This window comes from Centroberyx gerrardi, chromosome 23 (genome assembly GCF_048128805.1).
Source record: "Centroberyx gerrardi isolate f3 chromosome 23, fCenGer3.hap1.cur.20231027, whole genome shotgun sequence".
In the NCBI taxonomy this organism is placed as follows: Eukaryota; Metazoa; Chordata; class Actinopteri; order Beryciformes; family Berycidae; genus Centroberyx; species Centroberyx gerrardi.
In genome coordinates this window covers 22,751,605-22,774,538 of record NC_136019.1, presented here as the reverse complement: position 1 = coordinate 22,774,538, position 22,934 = coordinate 22,751,605, and the positions used below count along the sequence as shown (strand labels likewise).

Sequence of the window (22,934 nt, the reverse complement as noted above, 5' to 3'; positions counted from 1 at the left end):
ACGTATGGCGTGGCGGACAGGCAAGATGGCTACATCGGCTTGGTTGCATGGCCCCTCCAACATGCGACTAACAGAGGGTTTGGTGTCCGTTCTGAAAGAGCAACGTCCAGAGTATTTACCTGCTCTGTTGGCTAACTACAGAGAACATGGCGTGTTCCCGACACAGGTAGAGCCGGGCATGAAGGAGTTGGTTAACTGCGGAGCTACCTGTTAGCTTACGGTCGCTGGGTGGCTTTGTTGTTCTCTATGCTGACATGTGGAGATACAGCAGGATGTCTGTGACAGAAGCTGAGATGTTGCTGCAGTACCGCTATTTATTACCGTCTTTCTTTATCAATCTGCAGGGTGCGAGTGCCGTCGGAGGTCTCGTGGGTTTCAGCAATGCCAAATTGGGCTCGAGCAAGACAAAGTGAGAAAATTCACGTTTAATATTTTATTATCTTCATATTATTAACTATAATTCTTTTACTCTTAACATTATGTACTATGTGTTAATAATGTTTAACATGATGTATTTTATGTTATTCATATTATCCTCACTGTCATTGACCTTTCCTTATGAGAACAGGTAATGTTGGCGTTTTATAGCCATATGGATGGCTATCACGCCAAATTCTATTCAAAACTAAGGCCATTTAATGTGGCCTTGCTTATCAGCTAATGTACATGCCTCATAAAATATGGACCGTTTCTTCAATTGGGCATACAACCAATGGATACACCAAGGAACACTTATTTCAAGTTGAAATTTTATTGAAATTGGATTATACTATACTTATACTAAGTCATAAGTCATGTTTTGCCAAATATGTGCCATTGCTGATAAGCAAAGCCAAATTTCTGACAGTTCATGTCAGACATTTGAATGGAGTTTGGTGTGACATTCTCTTCGTACTAGAGAGAGTGGAACATACTGGAGCCAGGTGTTATGCAGAGAGAAGTGTGTATCCATATTTCTCTCCCTCCCTGTGTGTGTGTGTGTGTGTGTGTGTGTGTGTGTGTGTGTGTGTGTGTGTAGGTTCGAAGGTCTCTGCCTGCTCTCCATGCTTGTTAAGGACAGTTCCAGTGATCTGTTCCAACAACACTGCCTCTCCTGGCTGCGCTCACTGCAGCAGGTCATACAGGTAAGAAGCACAGAAACACACACTCTTGTTTGTGATGTGCCTCTTTCCTTTTTTCCCTCCCATCTCCTTTCTAAACCCCACCTCTTGTCTCATCCTCTGTCTGCCCTGGACGCTCTTCATTATTATTATTTTCCGATTGCTCCTCCCAATCCCTCTGCTCTCCTCTCCTCTTTCTATCTCTCCTCTCTTCTCTTCTCTGTCCATCTCAATCCTATCCTCCAGTCCCAGGCTCCAGTTCAGACCATCCAGCTAGCGGTGAGCGTTCTGCAGGACTTGCTGCAGTACTCAGCCCAGCTAGCGGAGCTGGCCAGGGATGTCGGCCTCAACTCCATCCTGGGCATCCTCACCTCTCTGCTGGGCCTCAAGACCGAGGTGAGGGACTAACCATGGACATGGCAAGGTGGAGGGTTCATAATTAAGGCTGTCATAAGGTGCTTGCAGATGGAGTAGCAGATATTGGAAGATAGCTCTTCACATGGTTGGTAGGCAGGCCATATTCACAGGGAAAGGAACTTGCCATGGCAACGTAACAAACAAACATACAAATATACATGCTGGAAAACACAAAAGCATGCATGTCCCACAAAAAATGTGCTGGACAGAAATAAAAACTGAAATGAAAATTAGTCTGCACACTTTGTACTGCTCATTGGTGTTATTTTATTACCAAGACATGTTCATTTCAGACTCCAGCTTTTCATTAGAACATTTATGAAGATCAGGGATCATCTGGTGTTTGAAGAGCAGGAAATATACCAACATGTTATATTATATAATATAAACACCATTAGAGTGAATGAAATATTATGCATATTGTACTTGTAGGCCATCCTGCCTGGAGGAGCTCCTACATCACCTTAAACCATGGTTTCATTGAAAGCATTTGTATTGGATTCAATGGAGGGTTTTTGTGTCATATGATCCCCCCCGTAGTAACCCCGACACTGCTATTTTCTTCTTGTTTTCTGCCTGTGATCTCAGTGTGAGCTGGCAGCCATGGAGGGGATGACTGCCTGTATGACCTACTACCCCAGAGCTTGTGGATCCCTCAAGGTAAGACAGACAGACAGAGAGACAGACAAAGATATATATTTAGAGAGAGAGAGAGAGGCATAAAGAGAGATGACTATATTTTGAGAGAGAGAGAGAAAGACAGAGAGAGATGGCTTTGTTTCAAGAGGGAGAGAGAGAGAGAGATGCCTTCGATTTGAGAGAGAACTCTTTCAATGCTATGCTAAAATGCATGCAGTCATGGTATTGTAAAGTACTTTGGTTAAAAACGTCCATCAAACAGCTTGGCATGTTATGTTTTTGTTATTTTTGAGATGAACTTTTGGTCACAAATTGAAAGATAAAATAAGAAGGCCATACATATGTACAGAAAGTGTAAGGTACCCTATGTTCAAACACATTGCTGTACTACAGTCCATTTGCTGATTTGAGCAAATTTGTTGCATTGTGGAAACATGGCATGCCATTTCGTGAACGTCATTATCCAAAGTATATAGTAACATGAATGTGTAGATTTTTAACAGGGGTGGTCCTAGTGGGATTTGGACCCTTACAGCAGGGGTAGGCAACCATGTGACATGGAGGGCCAATAGTCTGCAGTTGTTCATTCAAACCAATAACTACACCAGGTTAGTTCCTCCTCTCTGGTCGAAGGTGTGTTAATCACTGAAATCAGCTGTTGTAGTGATTAGTTGGATTGAAAACCTGCAGACTCTTGGTCCTCCATGAACCATGGCCGCCCTTCCCTGCCTTGTATGATATCCACGGGTCCTTAAAAACTCTGGCAAAGTCTTAAATTATCTAACTTAATGGCCTTAAAAAGTATTAAAATGTCTTAAATACAGTAATCAGCAATGTTACATTATTTCATTTTTTATGCAGGTTTATTTGTTTAGAACTAGAAATGGTTAAATCTTCGGAAGAAAATTTGTGTGCTTGCTTCAGTTTGAAAAGGTAGACAGTTGAAGTCATTTGAACGAGTTTAAATGTCTTTAAAATTTGAATATGTGGATCTTGCCATATGTCCTGTAGTTATCAATACATGGAAGGATAATGTTGTAAAATGTATTAGTAGTATGAGTTGTAGTTGTAATATTAGTAGTAGAAATAATAGAATTAGCAGTAGTAGTAGTAGTAGTATTTGGACTATCAGTATTACAAAACAGTAGTAGCAGTAGTAGTATTTGGACTATCAGTATTAGAAACAGTAGTAGTAGTAGTAGCAGCAGTAGCAGTAGTACTACTGTAATAATAGTTTCAGTGTTTGAAGTAGTTCAAATTGTTGTACTAGTGTTTGTGTGTTTGTGTTTAGTAGCAGTATTACAAGTAGTTGTAGCAGTAATACTAACAGTTGTAGTAGTAATAACAGTTGTAAAGCAGCTGAAAGTTGAGAGTTTAAGTAGTAGTAGTAGTAGTAGTAGTAGTAGTAGTAGTAGTAAAATAGTAGTTGAGATGTTTGAAGTAGTAGCTGAAGTAATAGTTGTAATAGTAGCAGTAGAAAGAGTAAAAGAGTGAAAGCCAGTGCAAGTCTATCACACAGCTAGTGTGGACTAGAGAGACTGCTGACACTGTAGTAGCACTAGTAGTAACAGTAGTAGTAGTGCTACAGTAATACTAGTTTCAGTGTAGTAGTTGAAACAGTAGCTTAAAATAGTAGCAGTTGTACTAGTGCATGTGTCTCTGTGTGTGTGTGTGTGTGTGTGTGTGGTGTACGTCTCTATACATGTGTGTGAACGTGTGTGTGTTGAGTAGCAGTATTACCAGTAATTGTAGCAGTAATACGAACAGTATGCAGACCATGCCTCAATACAAGGCTTAATTATTATTTAGGAAAGAAGCCACTAAGTGATAATGTAAGGAATGCGCTGTCTTCCCTTACAGGACAAACTGGGAGCCTATTTCCTCTCCAAAATGGACAGTTCCAACAAGAAAACACAAGAGGTTTGTGATTATCAGTGTTTAGATACAATTCTTGAGGCTTGTTTTATTATATTTTCCTGATAAACATATCTTTCTTTCTTTCTTTCTTTCTCTCTTTCTTTCTCTCTTTCTTTCATTCACACAGATGGCCTGTCAGTGTTATGGTCGCCTGCCCTGTCTTGGCGGAGTGTTGGAGAGAGGGGTGGGTGCCGGCAGAGCAGAGGGCTGGGCCAATCAGATTCACTGCTTGCTGGCCTCAGCCAATGGCTTGCTGGCTCAGATGTACCAGGGTTCAGAATCAGGTACACTTTGGTATCAGTGAGGGTTTTAATTTTCTTTACACCTAGGGTTACACTGATATCTGGTTTGATATTGTCCTTTTACTAAAGATAGGACCTGGTCCAGTTGGATATTATGCAATTTTTACTGTAATGTTTTGTCTGTCTGTCTTATCAAAGTGTGCTCTGACGCTTACGGCTATATATTCCTAGTTTTTGCCAATTGCGTTGAAAATGTCATCACTTACTTCACTGTAGAGTTTTACATCCATCGTCATGGCAATAAAACCAACCATGCACATTTACACACCATGCATATATATCATAAATTAAACTCCCAATATCTGCTAACCTTTAATTTGTTCAGCCAACAGGAGTTACCTTTTAGCTTCACAAAGACGCTCCATCTTCATTTTTTCGTGCGGTGCCAACTTCAACAAGTTGTTTTTGTTGCAATTGTTTTACACTCTGTTTTGTTGCTTGCTGCTGTGATGACCCAGTTTGAGTTGAAATGTTAATTAAAGTTTGCTGTGATAGATGGAACGGTGCAGTATGAAGGTCCAGGGGTGGAGCTGCCCTTCCCTCCTCTCGACCAATCGGATCCTCTCCTGCTGCTGCAGCTCCAGCACAGATATAGCGCTGTCTGCCTGGCACTCAAACACACACTCAGGTAGAACACACACATTTAGATTTACAATGAAGATCCAGGAGCTACACACGTGTATTGTAGATGTAAGCCCCATTTTGTGCTATGGGGCAGTAACAATTTAGCTTATTACACCTTTAAGTAGTCTTGAATAAATATATTTACGACATTATTTATTTTGAAATGATGGAACATGTTCCATGGCATTTAATGTCATCACCTGCTTTGAACATTCCACCATTAGTGAGTATTGTAAAATAATTTGACATAAAAGAATATAAAACGGTATCAACACCAAAAATACAAGCATACATATGCATAACTAGCTGAACATTTGAAAAGTTGAACAATGTTGATGGCTTAAACGGTACGAAAGCAGTGCACTGAAGTTAGAAGTATGTAAGAGTGCACAAGACTGTTCCTGCTAAAGCAAGCACACTAATATAAAATATGTAAGACTGTATAACTGTTGTCATTAGAAACAGATCCCAATCATAGACAATCACTTATTTATGCTTGTTTGTCTTTGTTGGTCTTGATCCTGTCCATCAGAGTGGATCCAGCCTCAGCTGTCCGTTTGCCAGTCAGACCAGTACTCAACCTCGTGTGTCGAGCCCTCGCCGTCAGCTCCAGGAGCATAGTGAGCACACACGCACACACACGCACTAATAAATATATAAGAAATTGAGTGCTTTAAGGGCATACTGAGCAGGATTTTCCCTCTTGAAATAGCATAAACTCATCCAAAAATGATCCTACTCAATCATTACTTAGAGTATAGCCCATTGGTAGTCTGTGACAGCGTCTGTGTCTGCAGAGACCTTCTGCTTGGATTTTCTTATTTCTGAATGTTCGTGATGTTTCTGGGCGTCAGTGTTTTGGTAGTGTGTATTGTAAAGCGCCATATTGGTAGGAAATGCATGTGACATTATGGGAATACTATGAATACTGGGCTGTCTTTTTCTTTGGATTTTCTTTTGATGAAGTTTGAGTTTCTGTAGGTGGCGCTCTCTTCCTTGTCTGTTCAGCCACGGTGGCTATCGCTGCTCATGCTAACTACCAAGTTCTTCGATTTATTGCAAACAAACTGGAAATGTGAAACGCATCACTTCCTGTGTACCAGAGGATTTTTCCCGGGAAAGAGCTACCTGACACCAGGTGTTCAGAACAGCAAATGTAAAAGCTTTCTTAGCCTTCATGCAATAGGTTAAATCACTATTGTGTTGTATCAGTCACTAATGGAGAGCAAAACAGGCATTTATTTATATGAAAATGTCAAGGATTATTACTTTAATTTATTTGCACAGTGATAAAACAGACTACAAAAAATACAATGATAAAAACACAGTGAGAAGAGATTCAAATTGCTTATTTGTACAGGTTAGATTAAAAAAAAAACCCAAGGGGCTTTGAAACATTTAACAAGGAGGTACATGTAGATACGTTCACACAAACACACACGGACACACACACACACACATACTATGCAGAATAATTTATACTGTGTGTCCTTCTTTCTGCGTGTGTGTGTGTGTGTCAGAATGTAACAGGAGACGGAAGTTTGAGGCTGCTGGTGCTGCCCTCCATACACACCAACACACTGGAGGTTCTGTCAGCTCTCATCACAGCGTGAGTACTGAGACACACACACACATTTTCTGAGATAATGAAAGCGATGCCAAAACATTATGTTTTAACTGCACATTACATTTACAATGACGAGAAATGATTTTTCTCTTCCTATACTGCACATATTTCATATCCTGAAACGTATCCAAAAAAGTAACATGTTTGTTTTCTTGATATTCACATACTCTTTCTCATTTGTTATATATTGCATATATCCTGATATTGGTATAATGTTTTTATGTATTTCATACTGCATATATTTCTTTTTTGGTACAGTATATTTTCATATCACACATACTTTCATCATTTTTTTTTTCATTCCTTGTCATTGCAGCAGCAAATGTAATAGGATTCAGCAGGGGAAAAGACAAATGGAAGACAATAGAAACACACATAGAAAATATAAGGAAAATAGAATAGAAAATAAAATAAATAAATAACCAATAAAAACAATACGGCAGTAAAATAGAATGTAAAAAGTTGTGGGATTATATAAATGTATGCTGGTGAACACATGTTCAGCAGACTATGGGTGGGAAGTTTGGACAGTTATTTACAGTTATATACAGATGTTGCTAGCAGAAGCAGACATAAGTGCTTATTCAAATATTCATTCAAATGCAGAATATAACAATGTTAATGTTATGTGTGTGTGTTGCAGTGTGCGTAGTGGTATGGTTCAGTACTCCACTGTACTACAGAGGCTGTTGTCCCAAACCCTCTCTGCCTGGACGCCTCTAGCTGAAGCCACCCTGGGACAGCAGAGAGCCTTCAGGTACATCAGGGTTAACCCGGCTGGTTAACCTTGATTTATTCACCAGACAATTTTCACCGACAAAGGAATAGTTAACCCAAAAATGTGTTTTTTTTATTACCTACTCACCCTCATGTCAGTTGAAACACTGGTGAAGTTCATATGTCAATATAACACACAGCGGGTTTGCTAGCGCTGATCTGTAGCAGCCTTCTGCAAAACAACTGGAGTGAATGGAGATCGTTTCTTTAGAGCTCCAAAAGTGTTCAAACGGCATAATCCAAGTGTTTGGAAGCCAGATGATTTTACTGTGGGTCCAAAAGTCCAATAAACACCTAATTACTTCCTAGGGTGAGTAGATAATGACCAAATGTTCATTTTTGGGTGAGCTATTGAGAGGCAGTTGAACCTTTTGTTTCTAATGTAACTCTTCCCTTCATCCCACAGCTCAGTGCGGGTATCGGTCTACAGAACCTTAGAGCTCTGGGTCCAGGTGGGTGGAGCCTCTACCAACATCCTTCAAGGAAGCCATACCCACTCAGAACTCCTGTTTGGCCACCTCCTGGGTGACATCACGCCAGGGGCAGAGTCTGTCAAGGTGAGCTCACCTGTAGTTTGTCCGTGCAAGGACGAAGTCTCTGAAGATATACGTGTGTCGAAACATTAGCCCTTGCATCGAATACATTTCAATTCAATATTCAAGTGCAATATTCAAGTGCAGTCATACATATCACAAATTGTCCCAGTGGTCAGTACCCTGCCCTCTCAGCCAGAAGGTTGCGGGTTTGATTCCCTGTCCTTTCTGTGTGGAGTTTACATGTTCTCCCTGTGTTCTCCTGGGTATCGTGAGAAGAGAAATAAATGGGTAGAGAAAATGAATGAATTCTTGAGGTCACTTTCGTGCAATCAAGTGAAATGTAGGTCTCATGCCAAAAAAAGAAAAAAAAACTGCCCACTCATGGTTTGCATCAGTTAACTACAGATGAAGTCACACAAAGAATACCATTTTTTTTTCAGGAGAATACCGTTGTCATTTAGAAATACAGCCCATTTACTTCTGTGTCCATCTAGTTGAAATTTCCCCCATCATTTTGCAATGCATGCCGTATGTAATTGGATTTTTTATCATTTACTCTTTTTCATCATATGATTTACTTAAAATGCAAACTTTACGATGTCAAACCTCACTTGAAATTAACTGCTGTCCCAGCTAACAAATACCAAGACATGGATGTGACAATAAAGCTTGTAAGGTAACATGTTTTTGAGGTATTATTTCATTTGAGTTCATGTTTTACAGCAAACCAGACACTGTAATGACAAACCAAAAATCCAGCAAGTAGTTGTGTCCTGCCATGCCATTTTAAGAGTTGTGATTACAAAATGACTTATGTGATGAAGATCATTCATTTTGTTCATTTTATTTGTTTTACTTGGCTACAAGTTCTATCAGGGTCCATCACCAAACCCTGAGATCCCAAGTAGAATTTACCATCTGAAAGCTGAAGTGAACTGTATTTTCTGTAGTATTTACCATCTGAAAGCTGAGGTAAACTGTACTTTCTAGTAGGATTTCCCAGCTGAAAGCTCAGGTAAACTGTATTTTCTAGTATCCACCGTCTTTCCCACATGATGTAAATGCAGCAGCATGTAAACTATGTCTCCATCTGGATCTTTCGTCCTTTGTGTTTGGCTGTTCCTCCAGCTCCGGGCCGGCCCATCAGCTGATTTGCTGGTTTCTGGAGGGAAGCCCGGCCCTCGTCGGACAAAGCCATTGGCTGCAGTGGATGGAGGAGGGCCTTCACTCCAGAGGAAAGGAGATCTTTTGGCCAATCAGGACACTTGCTTGTCAGCCCTCAGAGGTGAGATGTTGCTTTCATTATTTTTGTTGTTTTACAGACATGCAGACCTATAGTTTGCAACACTGCTTTTTCACTTAATATTTATTTTGTTGTAAAGCTGGTCTCAAATGTAATTCTATGTGGCATTAAAATGTCTTTTAAGTCATGAATGTACCTTTGGTAAACCTACTGGCAAAATAAAACAACCACTTTATTGATGAGACAAAGAGGTTTTCCAATTACCTGCTCTGAAAACCTACACGGACTGTTAAATCCAAGCTGGCTTTAGAAAGGTTTCCTCATCATCCAGGGAAATTATGATGTTACATATAACTGGCACGGAGGAAGCCTTAACATATGTATTTATTTCAATCTAATTAATGTTGTATTGAGTGTTGAAGAATTCAATTTGAGCTTGTCTTCTGTAAATCTTCACATCTTTTTATCTTTACAGCATTGAGACAGATCATATTGACCAGTGGTACACTGCTGAAGGATGACATACACAAGGTACTTTGAGTGTGTGTGTGTGTGTGTGTGTGTGTGTGTCGGTCTATCTGTCTGCGTGTGTGCATGCATTAATTATTTGATCTGTTATAGGCTTATATAATTACGTGATCTGTTTTTTCATGCTGTATCTCCCATCATCGTCCTCTGTCCCTCAAGTGTGTGCTCAATGTTACAGGCGGTTGTAACACTTGACATCAGTACAAGGGTTGAACAAAAAATATTATTGCACTTCCCTATTTAACATGAAAACATTCAATTCAAACTCTATGGTCCCATAAGCGAAATTTGAGTTGCATGCGGTGTACACATTAGAAACGCACAGACTACTACAACATATACCAGACATATACCAGAACATCTGTCAATAAGACCATACAGGGAGTAAATACCAGTGCAATAAAAAGTCTCATCAGTATCCCATGTTTGATCTCATGCATCAGAAGTTATAATTTGTCCAAATATCAACATCTGTAACTCGAAAAGTAAATCTAAATGGTGAACATACTGTATTTCTACAAGTTAAAGTATGCTCATGAATGGAGGCTTACTGGTCCTTGTTGTGTTTATTTAAATACATCACAAACCAACCATGTTCCGACTGGTCTATACAACTTTGGCAAAACGACAAACAAATCATTTTTCACCTTTTTATTGTGAACTTTATCCATTTCTAACAATATATCTTCTTTAATACTGCTTAACTATTAAAACTGAACAGTCTGACCTCGGGTGCGCACTGAATAACCAGATTGGGACCATCTGAAAAAGCAGGTCTCGCTTCTCTACCAAGCGGATTGTGGTGCGGTTTGTTACAAGTGAGAAGATAATTGTACCAACTACAGGAAACAACCCCAAAACATATGGTTTTATGGGTGTGTTGTTCATTGTTCAACCGTTGTGTCACACAGTTTTAATGATATAAGGAGATGGATGTTGACATCAGATAGGCAGCCGGTGCTCATGCTTGGGAAGCCTAGCCTAACAAAATGAACCAAGGGAAAACCGCAGCCTGGACTGCTGCTCATATTCAGCTTTTTCTTCATGTGTTCTTACCTGGTATGAAGACCAGAAAAGGTAAATTATGGCAAAGAGCACAGAAGTCCATAGTTAAAATGGTTTGGACCAAAGAAAACAAACAGTAGGTGTGATTGCACCCTTAGTTGGAGCTTGGTGGCAGGTGTGTGAGGTTGTGGAAAGTGGTTTGGCCAGGTTTTGAAGACGAAGGTGTTGGCTCCAAGTCTGACTGACCGCAGCACGGCTGGACGGCTGCCAGCGGTGACCATGCAAATCTCAGCTCTTGACCAATGTTCCCTCTAAGCCAGTGGTGTCCAGTCCTGTGCCATGGAAGAGTCTGCAGGTTTTCATTCCAAACCAGCTCATTTCATTGATTAACCAGAGAGGAGGAACTTTGGTTTGGCTTTGTTTGGTTGGAATGAAAACCTGCACCCTTCCTGCACCCTTCCATGGCACAGGACTGGACACCACCTTACTTTGGCCATAATCACATAGGATGCTTTTTTGAATGGACCTGTGCCTTTTTTCAGTTATTTTCACTGGTTTGGTCGCAGCAGGCACCTGGCATTTTGGACGCAGTGTGTTTTGGACGCCGGCCCTGGGCTCCAAGTTTAACATGTCTCAACTTAAGCTGCATCACACATTGCATCAGTGTGAAAATAGCCCTAACAGGATGTCATGTACCCACATCCTCTGTTTCAGAATGGATTCCTCAACGTGTCCATCAAGAGTAAGCCATCAATCAGTGTTTTCTGAGCTCTTTTCTCCGTTTCCCCACAGCGTCTCCATGACGTGGTCCTGCCGCTGTGTGTTCGTCTGCAGCAGCAGCAGTCCAGCAGCAGCGCTGCGTGGGACTCTGCAGGCGGGGTCAGTGGTCAGTACAGCAGCGCCCCCGCTCGACGAGGACTGTACAGGTATTACCTTTTTCAATTTAGGCTGTCATTAATTTCTGCTGTAATTATATTTTCCTGATTTTTCCTCCCTATTTTCCTCCGTACCAATCACACCCCTGAACTCAGATTCTTGGCTCCTTCAGATTAGATGAAACATTATAGATTGCTATGAGGAAATTAGGTAATTGCAACAGTAATAGGATAAAGCAAAGAAAAATAGAATCTAAATAAGAATAGAGCAGGAGAGGGTCATATAAACATACGGAACCAACATACGACAATTCCAACACTAGAACATGTTAAGTTTGATGGTGTTACATGAATCCGTTTGAAAGTTACATGCCTTTTTTGTGAGAACCCACATCCACTGCCATGACCCCTTTGGCCAATCAGTATGAAAAGTTAACAAAGTTTTGTGCAAATCCATTCTTAACTTTTTGAGATGTCCTGGTAACAGACAGACAGAATGGGGCGAAAACATTACCCTGTCCAACTCCATTGGCGGAGGTAAAAATGATCAGACAAATAAGAGTAAAAATGAGCACATGGAAAAAAACTCAGTATGTGAATCGGCACATATGAACACATTTTCTGCAGGTTGGTGTTGTAGTTGGTTTTTTTCTGTGTGGATCTGCAGACTGCTGCTAGCTCTGGTCCTGGTACCTTCACCCCGGTGGCCCCCACCACTGACCTGTGCTGTGTCCATCCTCAGCCACGGACGCACCGACCGAAGCCTCAAGGTGACTGAGAGAGAGAGAGAAAGTGTGTGTGTGTGTGTGTGTGTGTGGGACAGGGCTGAGGGGTGGAAGTGTGTTGGCTCAGGCCCATCCTCAGCCATACCTGTGGTAGTGTTGTGAACCATATCTGATATAACCAGATATTGAGGCTAGATTGAGTTGAACTTGCGCTACCATGTGATGTACCAGATGCATTGTCACTCAACGGAGTGCCACCTCATGTGCAAGAATAAGGGCTGAAGCTGAGCATGCTGCAGTAATGGCACATTCTGCTGCACTGTATCAAAAGCATGCATTAGAGACCAGAAGCAGAGCTGGAATCTCACGTGGAAAGATTGGCTCTTGAAACAGAAATCACAGCTGCAAATGCAAAGATAAAAGCTATACAGTCTGTTGAATCCCTTCTGAAACAGCAGTGTTTTCCATACATTTGTTTATTTGTGGCGCACCGCCACAATATCGGTACATGCTGCCACAAAATCAAAAGTTGGTCAGTATATAGAGTTGATCTAAAGCAGTGATTCTCAACCTTTTTCATATCAAGGACCCATAATTTAGCCCACATTAGGGCCACGGACCCCCATTTGGTGAGATTTTGTCTCTCAAACCCAAATCTAAGAATGTCTTTATTGTTAGCTATATATGATTTTGTCCAGAATCCCATGACTGTATTGTAGGTAGAGAGATAACAGTGAAACTATGATCAAAAGTCATTCTTCTACATTCTCTAATGGTGTCAACTTCTTGTAAATGAAATAATAGTGAAGTTTAACAATTCATCACTTTGCTGGGGACCCCCTGTAACTCCCTCAAGGACCCCTGGTGGTCCCCGGACCCCACGTTGAGAACCACTGATCTAAAGCGATCTCTAATGCTGCACATCACGTTATGTTTTCTGTCACACCAGAGACTAATCTCGCTAATCTTGTTTGTAAACTCACCGCACACACATGCCTTTCTTCCCCATCCGCTTGTGTGAGAAAGACCAGTAAACCTGTAGCTTTGCACTCAATCTGACAGAGCCTCCCGTTGTGAAAAGGAAAGTGTAACTTAAAATTGTACAATTTGCTCCAAACTTTTATGTGTTATTAATGGCATTTGACACTTTTTAATCGGAGATGTGTAAAACTGCACTAACACTCAGAAAGTAAACATGAGTGCAGTGCAAAGACTGGCATATTCCCCCTGGTCCGTGATGTATTGAAAATAAGATGGGACATATTATAAGTCCGTACATATAACTTTTTGATATATTGAAAAGGAGTCGTCTCAATTCTCTCTTATGAATAAAATGTAGAATGTTGATATGTACAAAAAATTGGTATTATCAAACGTGTGTATGTACACCTGTAAGTAATCTGCCTTGATAAATACCACACTTTCTAAACCACCATCATGCTCGTGCACAGCCACTCATTAATGTGAATGCGCGCCCCCAATTGACCATATATGGTAACAACCTTCCTGTTTAAATTCTGCTGGAATTGTAATGTATGTAGGAATGTATCCCCTATGCTGAACATAACTCAGACAAAGAAAGCAGGAGGAAGAATTTTTATGATGCAGAATTTTTCGTAACTGAGGTTGTGGCACACTAAAAAGTACTTTCTGGAACCCCCAGTGGTGAATTAATGAAGTGAGCTGTGGTGTGAGCTGCATTAAACTCTGTTGTATCAACAGTGGCAGAAATAAAAACAAAAAATTTAGACCTGAATACATTTGCCAAAAAAACTATTATAGTCAACAAGAGGGACATTGCTGCAACAAGCAGAGGACAGACTGTGACCAGCCTGTCTGATGTGGAACAGCCACTTTGGGCCAACTACTTACCTCCTGTAGTGTTAAATAATTATAATTTGAATACATATCTCTAAGCCTAGCACATCAAAATATTACAAACGCTGCACTAATCAACAAGCCATGCCTCCGCAGCGCCTCCCTTAAGGAGAAGTTGTGCAGTGGTCCAATAAAATAGGCCTTGGAAAACAAAATTACTGAGTTGCTCGCAGTTAAAAAGTTGGTGCGCTGTCTGAAAATGCGCTTCATGCACAATGCATAATGCTCGAAATCCTCCATCAAAGCAAAGGGCTATAGGGAAGCAAAAAGGTTATTGAATGAAAACTATGGAAATTACTTATTGGTTGCATCTGGAAAACGCCCTTAACTGGAAACCCATTAAGGCAGAAGATAGAAAGGCAACACCAAGCAAAACATTAATTGCATGGGAGAAATTAACAGTTCCAACGTCCCAACATGAAAACTGTAATCTCTAAGCTACCGTTCAAACTTGGGGAAAGGTGGAGGTCAGTTGCTTATGACCAGGCCACACGAGAGACCACAGTTATTGGTTGTTTTTTGGTGGTATGTAAACCTGATATGTTTGTGAAGAGATGTCACTTATTGAGTGTCATCATTATGTCCCTTCCTTAAGTATCATTTAGAGTTCAGCAGAAGTTAATTGATATTGTCTCAGCAGAAGTATGACTGCATTAGCTTTGGATATAGAAAGATATGCAAAGCAGATGATTTGATATTGCCAGCCCAAAGCCTAGGCTCATCCACGGAGCAATGCAGATTTCAATTCAGAAGCTGCATTTGACTGTCAGCTCTATATCGGCAACAGGAAAAGGTTCAAAAAGATTTTGACTATATGTCGGTCTGGTAGCCCATACTGTGCCTATGATGGGAACACCCTGGATATGCAGTCTTTCAGTATTTTGTTCAAATCTTTCCCAAATGGAAAACCCTATAAACCCATTCTGCAAGTAACGGCTTGGTGTAGTGAGGGTATGTCCACAATGACAAACAACACTATGAACAACTTTATTTATATGGCACTTTACAAAACAGAAGTCACAAAATGCTTCACAAACAGGCAGTACAACGAAACAAATACAAGCCTACCATTAAAGTTTGTAGGGCAGCAGAAGACGTGTTACAGTGTACAATCCCGTTACTAACACAGGCGAGTTTGGAGAAAATTGTGGAATGTTAAGTTTCACTTTTGTTTTCAAACTGGAGACTCTGTTGTATTGAGTTCAGTGCTGCTGGTCCGCTGTCTGTGCTTCTCCACATGACAGACATGATGTGATGTGCACATCAGGCGCATTAGAGATCGATTTAGATCCATTTCTATACAGACTATTCAGACTTTGTGCCTCTGTATGGGAAACACTGCATCTCGCAGTCAAAGACGCCCTCTAGAGGCCATCTGACGAAGCGCATCATCTCACAAAGCGACAGATGTCTGACTGCCTGACCTGAATTTGGCTCCTGATGCCCTTGGCTGCGTTGCGGGAAAAACAATAATGGAAAAGAATAACCAGTTCAACAGTTTTGGAAAGAAATTACACATTCCAAATCTTCATTCCTAGACAGTAGCATTCCACCATCCCCCAGACTGTGCTTATTCAGAGATACTGTCCTCCATACTCATTACCCCAAACCATACCAATACAATCATCTTAATTGCCTTAACTATTGCCAAGAAAACAATACCCTTGAATTGGAAAACCAGACATTGCTCAATGGACAAACCTATTAATGGACCAAATTTCACTGGAAAAACTGGCAGCCTCTCTTAAAAACCAAATGCATAGCTTCAATAGAATATGGGTCCCTGTCTTTAACCACCTCAGTTTGCTGTTGAATTAATGCCTCATGCACACACACATACAGCCACATACGTGCACATGCACACACTGATCTTGAACCTACAATAGTTGTACATTAATTATTACTAATAATTTCTTACTAACTTATTACTGCTTTCTACTTTAACTCTTAATTTCAAATTTTATTGCCAGAGCTAAATATACATTGTATTCTTGTTTCTCTGATTCTATATGTCTATCTGTATGTTTGTTAATGTGTAAGAGAAGCAAGATAAAGCTCTCAGTGGTTCTGTAAATCGTGTTTGTAAAAATTTGAACAGCTAGTTAACTGTCAGTCAGACCACAACTGCATGATACTGATTCAATATTTCTGTGCCTCCCCCCCTCCCAGGTCTCTTCATTCTGTACTGAGGCTTTGACTGTCTGCAACTCCCTCCTCCATCCTCGTACCCCCTCCATCTCCCTGCCCTTACCACCTCTCACCCTCAAACCCACCCCTACTGCCCCAGTCCTCCCCCCCTCCCAGGGCCCCTCCTCTGGACTCACTCTGCCCACCCTCCTGGGGGGCCCCTCCCCCGGCCCCCCCTTTCCCACTCGGCACTCCCTCAGCCTGGGACCCGCCGCCCTGCTCAGCTCCCTGGAGAACCACCTCTCCCTGGTTCCTGCAGGGCTGCCCGGCCAGGCCCCCACCCCAGGAGAGATGCTCCTGTCCCCCCACGCCCACCACCAGCCGGACCTAGCCGGGCTCGGCCCTCCGGAGGGGCAGAGACCTGTGTTTGTCCGCTATGACAAGGAAGAAACGGAGGATGTGGAGATCTCACTGGCTAGTGATTCAGACGACAGCGTGGTCATCGTTCCTCCAGGGATGCTGAGCATGGAGAACCAGCAGGATGAAGCGGCAGTAACGGCAAACTCCGCAACACAGAACCTGGCCTCCATTACACCAGGTGGCGCTAGCGTTCCATTACCGGGAGTGGAATCTGGGGTCACCGGGGTTTCCACCACAACGGCTACAACAACAATCGATGGGGTCTCGCTCCCCAACGATCTCCCCTCCTCCTCCTCCCTCCTTACCACGTCCACTACAACCCCCATCAACTCCTTCCCTCCTTCCAGCGCCTCTCTGGTCTCCCTTGTTCCACCTCTGAACTCCACCACTCTCACAGCTACACCTAGTGGTTTGGGGGAGTCATTGCCAGGCGGACCCCAACTCCAGCAGATGCTGATGCAGCCTTCCACACCGGGCCAGCCCAGTCCCATGGGTCTACCACTACAGATGCACCAGCTGCAGAACCAGTTGAACCAGCAGGGAAGACATCTCCACCAGCACCAGCCACAGCCCGCCAGCAATGAAGACTCAGCTGTCATCAATATCAACAGCTCAGATGACGAAGAGGAGGAGGAGGACATGGAGGATGATGATGAGCTGGGTGAGGAGGAGGAAGAGGAGGAGGGGATGGAGGAGGAGGAAGAGGAGGAGGAAGGGAGCGATTTTCCTGAAGAAGAGTTTTATGATGAGTATGAGGATTATGACGAGGAAGAGGGGGAAGAGCTGGAGGAGGAGGAGGAGGAGGATGGGGATATTCCTCCACTAGAGGGAGCGGAGGAAAGGAGGGGAGGGGTGGGGATAGAGGAGGGGAAGGTGCTCCGAGGAACGGTGGATGAAGGAGGGATGGGTGGATTCAGTGTGGAGGGAGACGCAGAAGGAGGGATAGAGGAGATCCAAGCAAATAGATCACTGTTCGTAGAAGAAAGGATGAAAGTGCAGGAGGTGGAGAGCATTGGAGTCCTGGAGGAGGCAAGGGAAGGAGAGGAGGACGAGAGCGAAAGGATGGACGACCCCACTATGCCTCAGATCCTGTGTGTCACCGGAGGAGCGTTGGAGGAGAGGGAGGAGATGGAGGAGGAGGGAGGAGGAGGAAGAGGAGAAGGAGCACCGCAGGAGGAGGGGAGGCCATGGGAGCAGGAAGCCAATGAGGCTGAGCTGACTGCCTCCTCAGCGGAACATCCAGCCAATCAGAATCAACAGGTAGGTCAAAATATAGTCACCTTAAGCCCTATTCTGACGGGAATAGTTTTACAGGCAGGAGGTGGTTAAGATGTTAAATTAAGATGGAGAAGCAGGCAGAGAAACGTTACATAAACCATATTTGGAAAACAGCAATGAGCAAAGTGGGGAAAAAATGATCAGCTTGACGTGACAGAGGAAAATCCTGAAAACATTCTTTTAGTTCCTAAAAGTGGATCATCTGTCACTTGCTTTTCATTTGCTGTCACTTTAGTTTTAAACCAGGGGCCCCCGAGTCAGACAACGAGAATAAAGAATTTGTCTATGCGTTTTTATTCAAATCACCTTAATGAACCTTAAGTGCCTTAAGGTTGTAACTGCACCCCAAAGTGATAAAGTTGTAATTATTTATTATTGGAATTTTGTAAATAAGAACTACAATTAGAGTAAGACAATAAGACTGAAAACAAGACTTTTTAGCTGCTGCTACATTGACATATACTGCACTGAAAAACTGAAATTATATATTGAGGGTTATAAAATAGTTTTGTCCCAGTTCATACCTGGTTGCTGCAGAGTTTGAGAAGCTGCTTTGGCCCGTCTTGCCACTTTGTCCTGGCAATGTGCTAACTGACTACCGTAAATCCTCTAATATTGGCCCGGGCCTTTATTTACTTCAACTGCAGAGGGTACCAGGCCTTTATTGGAAGCAGGCTTATATTAGAGACAGGCCTTTATTTCTAATTCCCTCTGTTTGATAAGTATATTTGCTCATATTTTAGTACAAAGCCTCCTTGTTTTCTGATCTGCTTCTGTTGGGGTACGTTAGGTAGCCATTTTGTTTGTTTGCAATGCATTACCGATAATTACGGCAATCGACGACGGCATGCTCCAGAGACTTCCGCCGGCCGAGCCATCTTGTGGCACTTGTACGTTACTACAAACTACAGTTACAAACAGGCACCAGGAGTTTACCGGTATCCACCGTTGTTTGCATGTAAGCTGAAGCTAACTGAAGCTAAGAATAGAATCTATACAGTTATATCATATCGCCGTTGGAGGTTTCGGCGCGCCGAGGGCTAGTCTTGTTTCCTTTGTTTTTTTCCCCGGCCTGTATTTGAGGCCGGCCTTTATTTGTTCGTGTCGACCACGCCCCCGGCCATTATCGGAGACCCGGCTTTTAATTGACTACAGGCCACTATTAAAGGATTTACGGTATTTAGGATTGTTTTAACTTTGTTCCACTGAGCGTTCATGAATGAAGATGGTATTGTTACAAGGTTATTTAAGTGAAATTGGGCTCTTAAAGTTGTCACACCTCAACAGGAGCAGGTGACTGAACCTGCACAGGAAGCCAGTGTGAGTGACAGCCAGCCGTCCAATCAGCAAGAGGAACAACTGGTGGCCAAGCGAGACAGCGACTCACCACACACAGATCCAGAAACCTCAACAGCCCTCAGTGAAAAAGAGGGAGAGGGAGAGGAGACAGATGGAGAGAAAAGGGAAGGAGAAGAAAGAGAAGCAGAACAGCCGGAGGCAGAAGGAGAAGGAGAGGGGGATGGAGAAGATGGAAAAGGAGTGAAGAGGAAGAGAGAGGAGGAGCAGAAGGAGGAAGAGGTGGGGCAAGGCACCGAAAAGAAAAAGGTAAGTGTATGTGTCCATTTTCCTTCAGAATCAGCCATGAACAAATAAAACTTGCTAGACTTGCTCATCGAAGTCAAGGCCAAAGACATAAACACACTGGTTTTCCTACATCATATACAATATGTCCTTTTCCCATAGATAATACAAGCCATGATTGTTAATATATGTGGGTGTGTGTCAAAATTCAAATGTTTCTAGATATGTAAACAAGGCTGGAGAGTTTATCACCCAGGTCTCTGAAGAGATTTTCGCTTCATCAGCTCCTCAGGCATCTCTTCTCTTACATCATAGAACGTGTTTTTTGTTTGTGTTTTTTACCATGTTCTCTATGTCTCTGTCTCTCTTGACTCAGCTGGATGATGAAGCAATGGCCTCAATGTTAGCTGATTTTATTGCCTGTCCACCTGATGATGAAGATGGTGCCTCTGGATCCAACCGCTCATAAACAAAGCCAACCCAAACTGGACTGATCTGGTCTAGACTGGACTGTGAACAGCAGTTCTAGACTTGTCTAATCTGGATGTTACTGGTTCAGTCTGGTCTGGTCAGGTTGAGTTTTGAACTCAACCTAGATGAACTCTGTTTTAGGTCGGTTTTATTTTAGGTGGGCTCAGCATCTCAGTTTGTTGCATCTACATCCATCCATCCAGACTATCAATCAGACCTTGTCTCAGGTGATGCCTTCATTTGCATCCAGGCTGTCAGGTATTGCAGTGGAAATTTGCATTCATAGAGCTTCATAAATATAGCCCAGCTCCCAGAAGCCATTCTCGGAATTAATACTAATTTTGTTCTGCTCTGCTCTTTGAACAGCAAACTATTTTCTTTGATACTCAACCTCATTATCGCCACTGTCTAAATGAAAGAAAGAAAACTGGTCAAAGTAGGAACAAATATTTCATGTTCATTGTTCAAATAAAAATCTGCCTTTAGTGGTTCGAGAAACATAAGTGAGTTAGTGTATATCTTTACATTTGCACACCAACATTCTAAAACTCTATCTTGTATCTCCCTGTTCATTCTTTGCATCTTACAGTGAGTCTTTGATCACAATGTTGATATTATACTTGTAAAAACGTGGCCTCCAATTTCATTACTATCAACATTTTTGCCAACTTCCATCTACACTTTTTGGGGCGTTGTGATATTTGGGGAAATATTTGGAGTCATTGGTTTGAATGCGTCTCATCACTCAGCCTGCTTTAGAAAATGTTTGTAACTAGCAAGAACTAGCTTAAAAAACTGGTTAACCCAGAGCAATACATTTTATAATGCCAATTAACCACCTCCACAGGAAAGTGAAGCTATATAAAATGTGTTACACTGGGAGGCTTTTTTTTCTTTATCACTAGCCCTTGTTCTTTGTATACAGTACATACTATCTTACAGTTGGTGTGTGAAGTGGATTTATTTTTGTTGATACTGTTTGGTCTCTTCTTATACATCTTTTATGCCATTTGTTTTTGTCATTGTGTCATATCCTTTGTTACAAAAGAAATAAACATCAAAGAGATAAGAGTGATGTACACCAAACTGTTAAGTTGTTTCTTCACACATCTGCAGAGTCACATCTGCTACTTTCAAATTGGTTTCCTGTGGTCTTAATGCACATTATTGCACCACATTCTGGCTTTTCTTTTTGTTAGATGTAATTTATCTATCTAGTTTTACCTTCACTTCATCAGAGTATCAGAGTATGAATTTATTTTCAGAGTTTTTCAATTCAATATTAGCTCATTAAGCCCTTGGGAAAGAAATTCATACATGGGCATCAACTTCACTATTTATATTTGTCTAAGAAACAGATTTCAAACATTTAAGCATAAACCTTTAGATCAAAATGGCTTTAAGATAATGAAAAACAGTATATTCAATCAGGTGTCCCCAAACTTTTGACGGGCAATGTAGGTGGTGCATTGTCGCGGTTGTGCCGAATGTGCATGAAGGTCAATTAGGCTGTGATCACATAGGACCCTTTTTTGAATGCACCTGTGCCTTTTTTTTTCCTTATTTTCTTTTTGACCACTGCAACTCTCTTCCTGTCTCAAAAGTGTAATCCTTGCTTCCTTACACTAACTGTCACTTTACTGATCATTTTTGAAGCACATCAAGGTCTGGCCTTTGGTCAGACCGTTTAACCCCATATGAACAAGAACCCAGCCCAAGATCCTCGGGAAGAGCTCTTCTGGCTATTCCTCAGTGTTCCTCAGTCTAGACTGAAAAGAAAAGTTGATTGGGATTTTGATTAGAACCCCTACACAGTGTAGACTTGCTTTTAAGTAAGTGTTTCTCTTGTTTTTAATCTTGTTTTGTTGCCCTTTTTTTCACTATTACTGTTTGTGTATTGTGCCTTGTTTCTCTCATTCTCAGTCTCTCTCATGGGTGGGTGACAATTTATATTTTCTCTGAAACTAACAACTGGATCCAAATTTCATCAATAAAAGATCCATAAATCCCATACCAAAATAATTTAAATAACTTACTAGCGCAACAAAATGTGCAAAAAGTCAAGGGGGTGAATACTTTTTATATCCAGTGTATATCACACCATTTCAGTGACTGCACAGACTATTCAAGTCCATTTGAGCAAGTGCCCTAGACTCGTTGTACACTGATGGTACACTTTAATAAAATACATAAGGCAAGGATCCATAAGGACAGCTGAAATTGGGATAAATGGCTGTATCCTCTTGTTTGCAGTGCGGGAAGTAGCCCAGGCCTCCACAGGATTTCCCCCTTTAAACTGCTAAAAACCAAGGCAGGGGACGGTCCAACCACCAGTGAGAATGAAATTCAACACATCCTAGACCTGCGAGCAAAACTTCACTCACAGGATCAGATAGCAGAGGGGATTTTGCTCCAGGCGGAGGAATGTCAGCACTATAGCAGAAGAATTTCTCACTGGGAGATAACGTGCTTGCAATTTCTCCCCACTTCTACTCCAAATGACTTGGGGTATTTGGAAAGCAATCATATTCACTCTTAACAACCCTTTTGCTCCCAATATTATTTTCCACTGTTGCTTCATTGATGGCATCTTTATGATCTTTAAAGGTGTGATTTGACTTCATTCCATGGTTATATAAATTCTCTTTGTTGTACCATCAAGTTCAACATGGAGCACCAGTACTGTCCATTTCCTGGACACTCAAGTCGTGTGAAGGAATAAAGCCTCGTACAACACTCTTTGTAAAGCCCACTGATAAAAACAGCTTTCTGCGCGCTAACATTTTTCTACACAATGGCGTTAAAACAGAGTTTGCCATATAGCCAATTTTTAAGCATTAGAAGAATCTGTACAAAAGTCAGTC

At 41.8% G+C, this 22,934-nt stretch overlaps 1 protein-coding gene across 1 annotated transcript; it reads left to right on the top strand.

Moving 5' to 3' along the window:
* Positions 1-25: 25 nt before the first annotated feature.
* pelp1 (proline, glutamate and leucine rich protein 1) lies at positions 26-21,122 on the top strand. The gene is made up of 19 exons (XM_071924071.2): positions 26-166; positions 345-409; positions 1,019-1,124; positions 1,347-1,496; positions 2,106-2,177; positions 4,017-4,076; positions 4,201-4,357; positions 4,871-5,003; positions 5,532-5,619; positions 6,520-6,608; positions 7,270-7,383; positions 7,810-7,960; positions 9,068-9,224; positions 9,658-9,713; positions 11,508-11,641; positions 12,258-12,360; positions 16,363-18,000; positions 19,306-19,623; positions 19,976-21,122. The coding sequence occupies exons 1-19, from the start codon at positions 26-28 to the stop codon at positions 20,066-20,068; spliced, it is 3,825 nt and encodes a 1,274-aa protein (XP_071780172.1). The 3' UTR covers positions 20,069-21,122.
* The last annotated feature ends 1,812 nt before the right edge of the window (positions 21,123-22,934 follow it).